At 43.0% G+C, this 14,465-nt stretch overlaps 1 protein-coding gene across 2 annotated transcripts in view; it reads right to left on the bottom strand.

The window, feature by feature from the left end:
• Positions 1-882: 882 nt before the first annotated feature.
• cnnm2b (cyclin and CBS domain divalent metal cation transport mediator 2b) overlaps positions 883-14,465 on the bottom strand; it is a 42,876-nt gene continuing 29,293 nt past the window's right edge. For both annotated transcript variants that reach the window (XM_061231109.1, XM_061231110.1), the window contains 6 exons: positions 10,267-10,410; positions 8,922-9,059; positions 8,020-8,189; positions 7,488-7,581; positions 4,425-4,603; positions 883-3,312 (listed from right to left, as the gene is read on the bottom strand). In XM_061231109.1, coding sequence (XP_061087093.1) covers positions 3,085-3,312; positions 4,425-4,603; positions 7,488-7,581; positions 8,020-8,189; positions 8,922-9,059; positions 10,267-10,410 — 953 coding nt within the window. In that variant the 3' untranslated portion in view covers positions 883-3,084. The remainder of the gene's footprint in view (positions 3,313-4,424; positions 4,604-7,487; positions 7,582-8,019; positions 8,190-8,921; positions 9,060-10,266; positions 10,411-14,465) is intronic.

Raw genomic sequence — 14,465 nt, 5'->3', positions numbered from 1 at the left:
ACTTCAAGAGGTCAGTCCAGACATTGAGGTTGAGTATTCCCGCAAGACAATGATCCAAAGCAAACCTTGAAATCAACCATGAAGTACCTCCAGGAAAGACGGATGAAGGTTTTGGAATGGCCACCCCAGTTCCCAGACTTGAATATTATTGAAAATCTGTGGAGATATCTCAAACACCACATATATGCAAGGGGGCCAAAGAATATTTCTGAGCTAGAGGTGTTCAGTTCTAGATTCCAAAATCTAGAACTGAAAGACTCTTAGCTGCTTCCAGGAAGTTTACAAGCTTGTCTGAGTTACAAAGTACTAACTGACAGGATTTCCTAAGTTTTGCACTTTTGAAACTGTAAAAAAAAAAAGAAAGAAAAAAAGGAAATGTGTTATGTGCAAAATTGTACCATTTTGAGGTCAGGTTTGCTTCTGTTCACTTTCTGACCAGGGATGCCCACATTTTTGTACATTACTGTATAGAAGCAAGCTGAAGGTCTTAACTGTTCATTTAAAGTGTTGTTTGTCAAAATATGATTGAATACATGGAATCCACCCCCTTTAGCACTGCGCTGGTGTTGCAGAGTGTGGCACTGTTAAATTCCTGGCTAGTCTGACCTCAATCCATCTCTCCCACCATGACAATCTGCCACAAACATCCTTTAGTTCTCTTTATTGAATCCATTTTTCCTCAATGCCCTTCAAGCTGTTCTCCTGGCGTACCATCAAAATGATTGGTTCTCTTCAACAAATGTGCTTACAGTCTGGGATTTGTGTGGATTATCTTGCTTTGTCACCATTTTGTTTTTACTACTGTTCACACTCCTTGCATAACCAGCTGAGTGAAATGCAACCAAATCACGTGTTACCCTTTGGCAGAACAAACAAGGCAGATTAACCTTGGATGAATACGTTTTTATTGGCTAGATTAAAAAGTCTCGTCACCCAAGGCCAAGACGATGCTACTAACAGCAGCACAACCTTCTAGTCCCTGTACACAGAGGAAAACCAGTATGATTGTTTCTCCAACTTCTCCAAGGGATTAAGAACAGCCAGAATCTGTGCACAGCATTCCTGGCAAAGTATACAAATCCAGCTATTGCACATTGAATTACATCATGTACATAGTGTCTGGTAGAAAAAGAAAACTGGCTTCACAAGTTCTGAGGTTCAAAACATTTGCATTCTCTTTTACAGTTCTGTCTCGGTTGCCTGTTACCTGTGTGCTTCCAGGAAGCTTTCTCCTTTATGTTACAGCGTATGGCAAGAGTCGAGACCTAAATAGAAAATCTAAATGCCCTTAACTGTGTAGCTTTAACAGAAGTGAGGGGGCTTGGGGAAGGCATCAGGCTTGGGTTGGCCTGTCAGTCGGAAGTTGGTCAGGAACATCCATGCACAGATCTGCACTACAGTGCTGCTTGGGGCCAGATATTTCGATGCACAGCCCCTATGTTTTTCCCCAAATTGGCCCTCGTATGAAATATACCTCAATATATCCTGCTAATGTAAGCAATCAGCAATTAAAATAAAAAAAACACAAAATAAAAACAGGAAAAACAAAAACCTAATGATAGTAACAAACACCATGTACAATTTCAGTTAGAAATATATAAATACTTTTGTCAATGACTATGTATACATTCTGCATATGTGTAAATAAACATTTTAGACATATATTATAGAAAGTGTCCAGGGGTAAGATAATCAGAGTCACATTTTTGTTACTTTCAGGAAAAAGAAAGATGATTGTTCATCCTGAGCGTCAGCGACAACAAACAAATAAAAAAACGGTCCGAATGTATCCAGTGTTAAGACAAGGAAATGTAATCCATGCGCAATGCCATTTCACACTAATACCCATTAACACATCAGTGGAGTGTAACTCAAATTAGCTTACAGTACTGTACCATGTACATGAAAATGCTGAATACATTGTATTGTCTGCTGTAGCCATTTTTTCTATCACGTGAGAATGTTTTTGATTTTTTTTTTTAATACAATCAGCATGCTGGACAGCTCCAGTTGATAATACTGTGCAATTATCAAGTCCATAAAATATAGAAAGGAAAATAATGCTGAATTTCACTGACCAGTGAACAAATGTTACACTGAACATGCGCCATCTTTGATCCACACTGACAGAGTACGGTGGCTGAAGAGGACCATGTTTTACCACCCCAAGGATGTGACCGTGTGTGTGGGTGTGTGTGTGTGTGTGTGTGTGTGTGTGTGTGTGTGACTGTGTGTGTGTGGATAGGGGAGGTTGTGTCACAGGAAAATCAGCCTTGGCAACATCGAACTGCAGCATTAGGAACAGTAAAATCTGTGACTGTGATCGCTCTGCCCATGGACAAATACAAACAACATTCCAAACAAATATACATACATACATACATACATACCTATATATCTGTAATTTACAATACAGTGATTTAATCCATAATCATCTCTTAAATAAAATTGTGGTTCATTGCACTTGTTAAGAAATTAATACGATTTTAAAAGGCGAATGTCAAATCTGATTTTTAAAAAGGTGGCAAAAAGATACTGTACCGTAAGCCTGATTTAGAACAACAGTAAAAATAACAAGATTTGCAATATACATATTTGCAAAAAGACCCTCACATATACATATACATGGATGTATGTGTAAATATATGGGTACATATACATGCGCGACTAGTGCATATATATATATTGGGTATACATTTACACGCATACACACATACATATATAAAATAAATAAATACATGAAAACATTCTTGGTTCATGGTTTCCTTCAAAGCGGTATTTGGCACAGTCTTTGACTCACCATATTGTCTGCGTGCGTGCGTGCTTGCCTTGTGTCCGTAATATTGCTCCGTCCTCGCTCGCGCCTCCCTGCAGTTAAAGGGACCAAACTCTTTGGTCTGGGCACTTCCTGGCTGGTCCGTCCGGGTGCGTTGTCATGGATGTGGACAGTTGAGCGGCCCCGTCCGCAGGGGACGGCCGCGGGTCGGGTGTGGCGTGCGGGCGCTCTCTCTCTCTCGCTCTCTCTCTCGCTCTTGCTCTCTCTCTCTCCCTCCCTCTCTCTCTCCCTCCCGGGGGCGTGCGGGGCTAGATGGCGCCCTCAGTGTGCACAGTGTGATTGGGTTTGCCGTGCGGCACGCAGTTCTGCTGCGGGGGCGGCTGCTGCTGGTTCAGCAGGTTCGACGTCTCGTCCGCCAAACCGTCGTGGAGCTCCGTCAGAGTCAATTCGATTTTGGTGTACTCGCCGTCCGTGGACTGGGGCGTCTTGTCCATGCGCGAGGCCATGATGGCGTTCTGGTACTGCTGCCGCGTCACCTGGCACACACAGAGAAACACAGACTCTGAATATACATACACAATATTAAAGGTAGGCTACAATAGGCAATTTTGGACTTCTAACGGCCAAGAGAGGAAGCAAAAAACACCTTCAAACCACAACACTGTTTATCCCACCCCCTTCTCTGTAAACGCGCTGACGTTGAAACGCCATTGGCTGTGCCAATTAGAACCAATTTTCATCCAATGAGCTTGAATTATTGTCCACTTATACAATGTTCTGGTACAGAGTGTCGGGCCGTCAACTTTATATTTTGAAATTTAAGGACTAACATGTCAGTGAGCCTTTTTCAATGACAGGAAGGGATTTACAATGGTCTTGTAACAATGTTTTAACACAAAAATCTTATCTATTATTCCTTGAGAGACAGAATATCACAAAATAATCCACAATAACAACATCATATACATTTTATAAATTTATTATCGTATTTTTGCATGAAATAAGTATTTATTTCATGATGTTGTTTTTATATGATGTCGTTATTGTGGATTATTTTGTGATATTCTGTCTCTCAATGTTAAAATGTACCTATGATTAAAATTGAACACAGTTCCATTCTTTGTAAGTGGGCAAACCTACAAAATCAGCAAGGGATCAAATAATTACTGCTCCCACTGTATATGGGGTGATCCCGGACCAGCCCCCATGGGTACAGACAGCCATACATAAAATACAGTGTTTCAGAGCAAGAGATTTTTGAGATACATTAATTTATTTAATGTACCTTTTCTTCTTTTTTTGGAAATAACTTTGGCAACAACTCATGTCATGCCAATAATGGTTGGATAACTCCTTGACATTTAACAGGAGCAGTTGGGTGAATGAGAAGCATCAATTTGGATAAAGGCGCTATATAAATTCCAACCATTTATCATTTACCACTTCACTTACAGGTGGGATGGAGAGAGAGAGAGAGAGAGATATGAGGGCAAGATAGTAAGAAACAGGAAAACATTCATCAAGCGAGAGAGAGAGGCAGAGAAGGGAAATGCAGAAATGGAGCGAGACACAGAAATCACGACAGAGCTCATAACCCACACTAACAGGTTTTTGAGGTGCAGTTTTACAGCCCCACAGTGCCCCTCACCTTGATGTACTGCAGGTCGGAGACTGCTCTGACGGAGTAGTCGGGCACGTACACCTGCAGGAAGGCGTTGAGCTGGTTGTTGCTGCTCCCCAGTGTGGGAGTGATGGCTTCTATGCGGTCGCTGCGGTTCAGAGAGTCCGAGTGGTTCAGTCCAAACGGTCTCGGGGGAGACTTGTTCTCTGAACGGCACAGAGAAAGACATGATGCAGCCGTGCATTTCAGCTGTAGCACTGATCAGTGGAAACAGATCGTTGATCTGAGCATTGTGGGTAAGGTAGTTCTCAAGTAAATTGGCCGGTAACAGTTCCATCATTAATGTAGTTATTTCACTGCCCCGCAAGAGGGTAACCTATTTACTGTGTAGTACAGCACAAAACTAGCAAAAACACTCCAAAAAGGAAGTCTGGCTGAGACTGTGTTACTGTTAACTTTCAGCACATTTTTTTAATTTCACAGAATATGCAATAAACTGAACATGCCATAACATAACTCCACAAAAAATGTGGGTAAAACAATATCCTTTTCTATTTTACCTCAATCATGCAAAATAAAAGAAAATGTTTTCTTTAATAAGAGACCTCATTTTAACTGTGTGTGTTTAGTGTGTGTATTTGTGTTCAGTTTAAATAAAACAATATCAGAAAACACTGTGAGAAGAAATATGTGTAATTAAGGAATTTCTAACAAACACACACAGTAAATATACAAAACCATAAAACACAAAAAACCTCACACACAAACCACTTGCAAGCACAATCACTCAGTGGGTAGTAAAACCGCTCTTTTATTGGCAGAATTCCGAACACAAGATGGCGCTCACAGCACAGAGAACAGAACATGGCCGCGGCCTCTCAAACAGACAGATTTAAACATGTAACAGTTTTGCCAATAAACAAACGGCTTTTCCGTCGATTCGTAGCGGAGATGCTGCATCTCAGCTGACCTTGCATAAAAGTACACCGAAAACAAAATCAAAGGGGGTGCGAAGGAAAAAATAATGATAAAATGCCTTTTTCCAGATGGAAGACTTGTTCTTTTTAATTAAAGACAGATTATGTTTTCCACTTCTTAAAGAAAACGTTGAAAAGGCTTCCCCAGGGCAGCAGTAATACTGCAATTTGGATGGAATGTATATAATCCCGGTTTGGATGTCTGCATAAAGCAGCGCGACGCAGCACAGTAGCTACGCCCGGGCGAGTGAACCGAATGTGATTAGGACGCTACCTTCCCGTAGTTCCTGGTGTAATTTGGCAATCGGAAAATTCTCGGAGCGGAGGTCATTAATAGAGGTAGGTCAGGCCAGCCTCTGGCCTGGTTGGACTGAGAGTGTCTGCGCTAGTGTGGGCCCAGCGGGCTAATTTTAATTCATGTGGTTGTTTACAGGTTCGAGCTAGTGGGAGGGCCCTGGCAGGAATGGTGGCGGGGCTGTACGCTACTCAGACAGGCAGCACTGATCGAGCCACACACTGGAAACTACAGAAAAGCTTAACTTCCTACAACCTCACGCAGTCCGTCTGCAGCAAAAGCGAATATAACAACTTTTATATTTATTAACACAATGTGGGTTATTAGGTTAAAAGGTTCATATGACTGGAAATCCTTAGCAAATTAAAATAGAAAAATGCTAATAATTCGACAAAATCTGTTGTGATATCTTTACGATGTTAACATAAGAACATAACATACGGGTTTTTTTGTGCCATGCAACATGGAGTTCAGGGGGTAAGTTTACATTAATATTAAATTAATATTAATATTTGATACTTATTTTCTGTGTTCTTATGCTCTGTAACCAGGCTGACGTTGTTAGTACTTGCTTTCAGTCTTTTCAGAAATTTGTAGAATACTGCTGTATTTGTAGAGGAGACATGGAGGTAATTACTCAAAGATATAACAATACGGAGCCCTTTAAAGTGACAGTCCACAAACTGACAGGTCGTCCATTGGAAATGACTTTTGCCTCATACTAAGATAAGACATATAAACTGAGAAACAGGACAGACAGACAGCTGGGGATTCAGACAGGCAGAGAGAAAGGAAGGTTTACGTTACCTGGGGATCCCGCTAGAGACTCAGCCCTACTGACCACGAAGGTGCGAGACAGGGAGAGAGGAACTGGAGAGAGAAAGAGACAGAGGGGGGGGGAAGAGAGGAGAAAAGACTGGTCACCCCTGGGAAACAACACCCCCGCCCCCCTACCGCAAACAAACACACACAGGCCTTCAGTATGTTTCCATCTGTACCTGAACAATGTGGCCTGGATCCAGTCTGTGCTTATTAACCGTGACTCACTGCATAAACTCACTTCACATTATTGTGACTCATTTCACATTATTTCTTTCCCACAAACAGTTCAGCAAAAGTTCAGAAGTCCTCAAAATGAAAAAAAGCAAAGGCATGTTTGTGAAGGGTAGAAGAAAATAAATGCACATTTATTTAAGTCAAAGTCATGCGACAATACTGTAAAAAAAAAAAAGGTCAGCACCCCATACAGGAAGACTCACTATGGTACCCTGCCCTGACGGAGAATCCAAAAATCCTTAGTAGAAAGGGTTAAATGTACAGACTAGCTTCATGGTTGCACTACATACACTGAAAAAATGTTCATTAAAAATGACTTTCAAAAGTAGTGTCCAACGATCCTAAACAAGAATAACACATGAGCCAAATCGTTGTTCATTCTCCAAGTTAGGTCACTTTTGATATTTGTTTGCAGCAGCCTGAGACGCTGCTCTTGAAAAGGGTGCAGTTCTTAATATTCAACAGCAGGTGTCTCTAAAAACATGAGTGAATGAAAATTTGTGAATGAATGAGAGGATGTGAATGAAATTCTAAACCGTGAAAGAGCTGCGCGGGTAGCGAGCCGACGCATAACAACCGGCGAGACGAGGCGCTCGTTCCAGGACGCTATCTGCCGGTGCTTCGCGAAAACATCAACATGCTCGGCTCAGAACGTGCGGCGCTTACAGGCCCCTCCCCCCCAGGCGGGCTGGCCTATGACATCACTGAGCAGGCTGCTAAGGAGTCCCTGCGCGCGCAGTGATGACGCGGCGGCTTGGTTACCTGGCGACGCTGTCAGAGCCATCACTCCGTAGGAGGAAAAAGCTCCGGCTTCAAACTTCATCCCCTCCTTTCCCGCTTCCACCTCCACCTTTCCCTGTCAATCACCGCAGAAAAACACTGTTTCCACCAACTGGCTTTTTCTTCAGGTGTTTCACAACACTGATGTAATACTGTACAATATGCCAGGATAACTGCAATATACTCTGATGTCACAAGAGCACAGTTTTACATAAAATATGAAATTATAGCAAAGATATTACAATAAATATGCAAACAATCAAATTATTCAAAGAAACAGTGACAAACATTTCTCTATGAACTGCAATAAAAAAGAAGCTTAGTGACGACTGAAGAAGCACACTGTATTACAAATACTCCTATGGCTGCAGGGGTTTATGGGAAATTGGAATTGGACCCATTAGAGGCCTACAGTGAAACCTCACACACAAGTGTTTTTTAACGGCTGTGACCCTTTCCCTCTGCTCTCTGCAGCTGGGGTTCACTGGGAGTAGCTGGGCGTCAGCGGCCTAACCTGGAGGATGAGGATGAAGTAGTCGACGGGCTTGTTGCGGTGGAAGAGGTAGTGCTCCGGGGTCCTCTTGTTCTTGTCGTCGTACTTCAGCTCCTGGATAACGTTGGGGTGCTTGAGGAGGCGAAGGAGGATCTTCTCAGACATCTGAACAGGGCTGAAGGGCTCTACTTCTGTCCACAGAGAAGACGGCAGAAGGCCAGACTGATCAACCTTCCTATGTCAACGAATACGCATCAAACCGCGTGTACAGGCGGTCGCCAAGCCTGTGATATCAACCAGAGCTACAGAACGATGGGACATTGCTGAACTTGAGAGCATGCTAATATAATTTGGGACACTTTGAAGGAATACACAATATCAAATCAATATCGGATCAAGCTTGTGTTTAATTTTCTATTATTTTATGTCTCCAATTCTGGGCTGAAACTATTTGTGCCGTCTTTGTCAACTTTCAACAATAAACAGTGGTGTGTTTAACTTGTCAGCTGGCAGTCAGTTCTATCCTGAACTGAAGTAACAGGCTCTAGGGTACCTCTGAGTATCTGCACTAATAGTATGAGTCTGTTAATTCATGATTAGCAGGCGGGTTCATGTTCTGACTAGATCCTGTCCCGAACCATTACTTAATCAGTTTAAGCCTTGAACAAGTGTTTTAACTTTCCTGGTTCACCACAAATTTGCGCTCATTCTGGACCACTAGATAAAAATACACCAGGGGCAGATCTTACCAGCACATTTAATTTATGAAACAACCACAGGGCCCGTATGGGTCCCAGGACACGATAAGGCGTACGCACGGATGTGTTTTTTTAGGTCAGCGGACGGCCTTTCTGTAGCTAACCCCTCAACAGCCAGACTGGGCAACACTAGGAGGAATTCAGGCAGTGACACGCCGTACTTGCCTGTTGCCAGGAAACGCAATGTGGCCAGCAGAAGCTGAGGTGATATTTTAACCTTCATCTCATTGTCTGTGGGCTTGAAGGCCGAGAAATCCTGCTTCCTTTCCCGATGGGTGATTTTCTTTTTACTCTTGTTGTCAGCTGGGGGGTGAAATCGGGGTGGCGGGGTGGGGGTGGGGTAGGGGTAAGGAGAGAAACAAGAGACAGCACACCTCAGAAATGACTCCTATTGAATTTCAATGCTATCTAATCAGGGGGAAAGCCCTGCTAGTTTAATTGTCTTCGGCACGGTAAGTGTTCACAAAGACGCTCTGGCAGCAGGCAGAGCCACCTTTTATGTGGCTGTCTGCTATGCTATGCATATAAATGATCACGGGACTGATTGTTAAAATCTTCCGGCAGCCTTCCTGAGAGACGTGAACACACTGAGTAGCATTTCTCTAAGTTCAGGTTCCTGAGTGCTACACCCACCGGCAGCTCCTACCCACAGACTGCAGCAGCAAAGCTTAGGTATATACGAGAAAGCAGCCATTTTAACACAGCTGGCCAAATTGGCACAGCACGTATGTTACCGAATCACATACAATCACATCAGTGCCACTCTCCGTTAAGTGTTGTTCACATGCTGCATTCAAACAGTTTCCATGGCAATAGGAAAACAGCAAGCTTAATTGCACAGTCATCATACAAGTTGGCTGCAGCGGAAGTAACTTGTCAGTAATTTGTATTTGTGAGCAACAGTGGCTCACCATAGGGTTTTCCTTTTCCTTTACTGTGAAAGCCAGCATGAACAGATATTGCATACACCGGTGAAAGGGAGTTTTAAAAAAATATGTGACCTGCTCTATCAAAATCAGTCGTATTGACCGCAAAATGTATTTTGAGTTTTAGAAATGAAACAAAATATGAGAATGTAAGCTACCAAAGTTATCTCTCTACTCCAGATATCAACAGAGTTGTGTCCTGTCTCATTATCAACCATGCCAGCAGGTTGTCATAAACATCTGTAGTTATCTAAAACATCTATCCTTCATCACACAGAACACTAATACACTAATAATGAATCATCCTACATTTTTTTAAATCTGAAAGTGGATGATCATTTTAAGTATGTTGTAAAATATACAAGAGATCATGTTGACTATTATTGACAAAAGGGGTAATATAACCAAATGAGCAAGCAACCACCTTAATTATATAACTAACATGGAGGACAACATAGGAAAGAAACAGCCTATGCCCTCCACACAGACTGTCCATACATGTACTGACAGCGCCCACAGGGTGTGCACACAGGTCTGTCCAGCACCAGGCCTTATGAAATGACTGTTTGCTGTTGGGCACCTACTATACAAGTCTGTCTCGTCCAGGATCTCGGACTTGATGATCTCTTCAATGACGTCCTCCAAGGTGACGATGCCCAGCACCTCGTAGAAAGGGTCCCCTTCGCCCTCGTTGTTCACTCTCTGCACGATGGCCAGGTGGGATTTACCTGGAGGCAGACGCACAGGTTCAGGGGACAATATCGTTTAAGGCTTCAGTATTTCCAGAAACTACTTATTTCAGTTTCAGGAATTGTAAATGCATATATTTAAATTTTAAGTGTATTATATGATATATGATAACTCACAGGAGGAAAAAAAAGAAATTCTTCCTCTACCAAGGAAACAATAATATGTCATTCCATGGAAGCTGTACACCATTTTGAGATGTTCCCACATTTTTATACTAAGTGCCAAGTTGTGAAAGGCACCTGGGTTTTAAAAACGAAACCATAGAAACAAGAGGCCCTCCACCCAGACAGACAACAGCCTGCCCCCTTTACTCCACTGCCACAGAAATACCCCCGCTCCTCCTTTCCCAGGGCCCTCCACCCACAGCTTTAAAAGCTCTCTCTCTCTCGTTGTGAATACTGTCAACCAAAACGCTAAACAAATTCTTTTCCTATTCTCAGCTTGTGATCATTTAAAAGGAATTTTCCAGTGGGGAAAGGCTAATATTAGACCCCGAAATGAAGTTTCCATTCCACTTGGGCGATATTCTCACTGATGGCTGCCGTGTGATGTGATTGTCTTGTTTAGGCTGGGACACTCGGGTCCCGTCCCTGTTCTGTAGAAAGACCTCCAGCCACTCGTCTCACCCCGCACTCTGTGTTTGGAAAGGAAAACACCAGGAGGCACGTAATCCAGAGGCACGGCCCCTGAGGGCCCTCTCCTGCCTCCCCGTACTGCTGTAGTCCTGAGAGGCAGAGGGCCCCCAGCCAAATACGGCCACAGTGCAACTGGATCAGATCAACTGGATTCATACCTTGTTTGCTTGGAAGACACTCATTTTTACCCAAAAAGAACATAACTGTACTTTTAGGGTATATTTGGGAAATTTGATCTGAACAAAAATGTACCTCTGCTGTTGCTTTATTTCTTAACGTGGAGCAGCTAGCCATTCGTGCTCAAATAGCACTGGACACATTTGGGATAAAATAACTAAATTAAGAATATGTGTGTTAATTAGAAGTACTGTATTCATAATTCACCATCTTCACAATTCCTAAATTAGTTATTGACAGTCAGGATTGTACAGTTCAGAATATATAAAGGAGGGTTGGCAGCCTCTCTGGGGTAAAGTACTGATGATATAGCCTAAGATTGTGATTCATGTACACGTACGTTCTTAGTCTGAAATCTCGCGGAGGATGCCTGCTACACATGGTCATAGTTAGGGACTTTCTCATCGTTACTGGCCCGGTGGACATCACTGGGAGTTGTGTGGGTGGATGTTGTATACTTCTCAACTCAGGATGGCACAAGGTTTGGCAGTGTTCAGGTTCCTGACTGGAAAATGATGCAATGGGTTCCTCGCTGGAAATCGACGGCGTGTTCTTTACTGGAAAATGTGAGGGCTTTGTTTTCTTGTGATGCTGTTCATCCTTCAAAAGAATCCCTGTGCAAATTAAAGTGCTTCACAGAAGTCTAAAGAATAAACAGGCTGGTGGTAATTGTTTGTTGAAATGCGACTCAGGTTATATAATTTTTTCACTGCTGTGTGTAAAACTACAGTAGTTCCCCATGCTTGGTCCTTGAACATCCAATTGAAAGAAGGTCTAGTTCTAAGGACACAAATTAAATCTGCCTGCATCAGACGTAGATAACGATTTAATCATCTAACGATAAATTATGTTTAATTATTGAAATATCCACGTTGCTTTTAGTTTTAGTTTGAATCCTTTCTCTTCTCAAACAGGTTACCGGAAGCGTCCATACTGATATCCATCGCAACATTTTCTCTTCGTTTAATTTATGTGGCTTCAAATTAAATTCTTTCTTTTTCAAACAACGCACAGCACAGCCACGAACACCGGACACTATGGTGTCACTCCAGCACTGTGAGCCAGAGCGCAGCACTGCACAGACGTACCCAGAGTCCGTGGGACTTCACCGAACAAAACCCAAAATCTCCGAAAGGAACACAAGCTGCCCGGGATAAGGGTGGCCACTGAGCATATAAATAAGGACATTAATGCAGGCATGTCCTGCTGTCCGCTGGGCCGCAGAGCAGCTGTGGACGTCTCTGGGGGCTCTGCCATGTGTATGCGGCACCCAGTCCAGCCCAGAGACGCTCACAGAGTGGCCTGCAGTGCCCGTTTCCCCGGGTTCTGGCAGGGGAGGAAATTCAGAGGCAGTTCGTGTGTTGCTCACTATAAAAGGTACAGTGCTGGAGCTACATTTTGTGTTCCTTAAGGAACACATTTCACAAATGTACCCCCGAAGGGACCATTTCAGTACTACAAGCAAGCAAAAAAGGTACAAATTACTAGGGGTACAATTTTATGTACCTATAGGGCATCACTCCAGGGTCAAGTATTGTACCTTTTTAGGGACTTTTTAGGGTGTGTGTGGCATGAAAGTGGGGAAAGCAAGAGTGGAGATTAGCCTGTGTCAACATTAAGTGCTCTTTACTTTTTCAAATATTCTGATTACAACTTAGGGCGGCATGAATGGTGCAGTGGGTAGCACTGCCGCCCCACAGCAAGGAGGTCCTGGGTTCGAATCCCGGTTGGCCGGGGCCTCTCTGTGTGGAGTTTGCATGTTCTCCCCGTGTCTGCGTGGGTTTCCTCCGGGCACTCCGGTTTCCTCCCACAGTCCGAAGACATGCAGGTTAGGCTGATTGGAGAGTCTAAATTGCCCATAGGTATGAGTGTGTGAGTGAATGGTGTGTGTGCCCTGGACTGGTGACCTGTCCAGGGTGTATTCCTGCCTTTTGTCCAATGTATGCTGGGATAGGCTCCAGCCCCCCTGCGACCCTGTTCAGGATAAGTGGGTTAAGATAATGGATGGATGGATGGATGATTACAACTTGTTCATAAATACACCTTTTATTTTCTAGATATAAATTCATATTGTTATATTAGTGAATGACAGATCACTAAGACAGTTCGACAGTAGCAAGAATTGTACAGCAGTCTATTGCTGACATCCTCAACGCTACGCATTTTTGTCTCGTAAAAACAAAAATGAGAAAATATCTCATGGCTCTGTTCACCTTTGTACTTGCTCTGTAATTAACATGTGAACTATAAATGCTGTTATACTTTGATGGTACAATGTCTAAAATATTACGGCATAATTCAGCAATACACGGGGAAATTGTGCTCTGAGACCAGGGTACTGCAGACAGGTGAGGAGGTGGGGAGCTTTAGCCTCGATCTGCCGGGGAGCTTTAACAGGGTCTGTCCGTTAGTGAAAAGCAGCTGAAAGCAGGGCACTCTACCTCCCAGACTAATAAGAGCCTAAAGTTGAACCCCTGCAGGCCAGGTAAGTCTGGGCCGGGTGAAGTCAGGCGTTTCTGACACAATTCCCCAGTTCCAGCTAATGCGCGCATGCTCTAAAATAACCCTGATTACAACCACGGTTATCTGTTTCAGTCAGGTCAAAGATGATCAAGAAGAAGTGTCAGTTGTGCTAACAAAGATAAATGCTTATCTCTGATTAACTATTAAATGTATGAATGTACGTGAGCGATGTGTCCTGGAAAGAGACCCCATGGCCAGGATCCATTTTTAAGGGCCAAATGCAGTAATGTATAAACTTCAAAGAAGTCCATAAGCTGTGTTATTTTTCAAGTGTTTTATAGAATGAGGATTGTCTAAGAGTTATTCCCCACATGACCTGGCATTAAGCATTTGTAGAACAGTGTATGAGAAATTCTTGTCATAATGAATAATGAGTAATAAATTCCTGAATAAAAATACAAAATGAAAAGTTCCGAGTTTTTGTACAGCCTTCGGTTATGACGTGTCCTTTTTCACGTATTCAGATTCCTGGAAAGTGAGGGGGGTACACTTTGTGCTTGAACTGTGTGACAGTAGCCTATGTTCAGACAGAGAGTTCTGCCTTAAATCTTTTCTGTCTCACTGTCCCACAAAATGACTGCATACTTTCCACTTTCCCACAAAAAAAGAAAAAAGGACAGGAAAATGCGACTAATGTCTTCCAAAAATACACTGAAGACAAACACGCACTGTTTATTCATAGCTCCTTGGCTGCTATA

Source organism: Conger conger, chromosome 2, assembly GCF_963514075.1.
Source record: "Conger conger chromosome 2, fConCon1.1, whole genome shotgun sequence".
NCBI lineage: Eukaryota > Metazoa > Chordata > Actinopteri > Anguilliformes > Congridae > Conger > Conger conger.
This window is presented reverse-complemented; position numbering and strand designations above follow the sequence as displayed.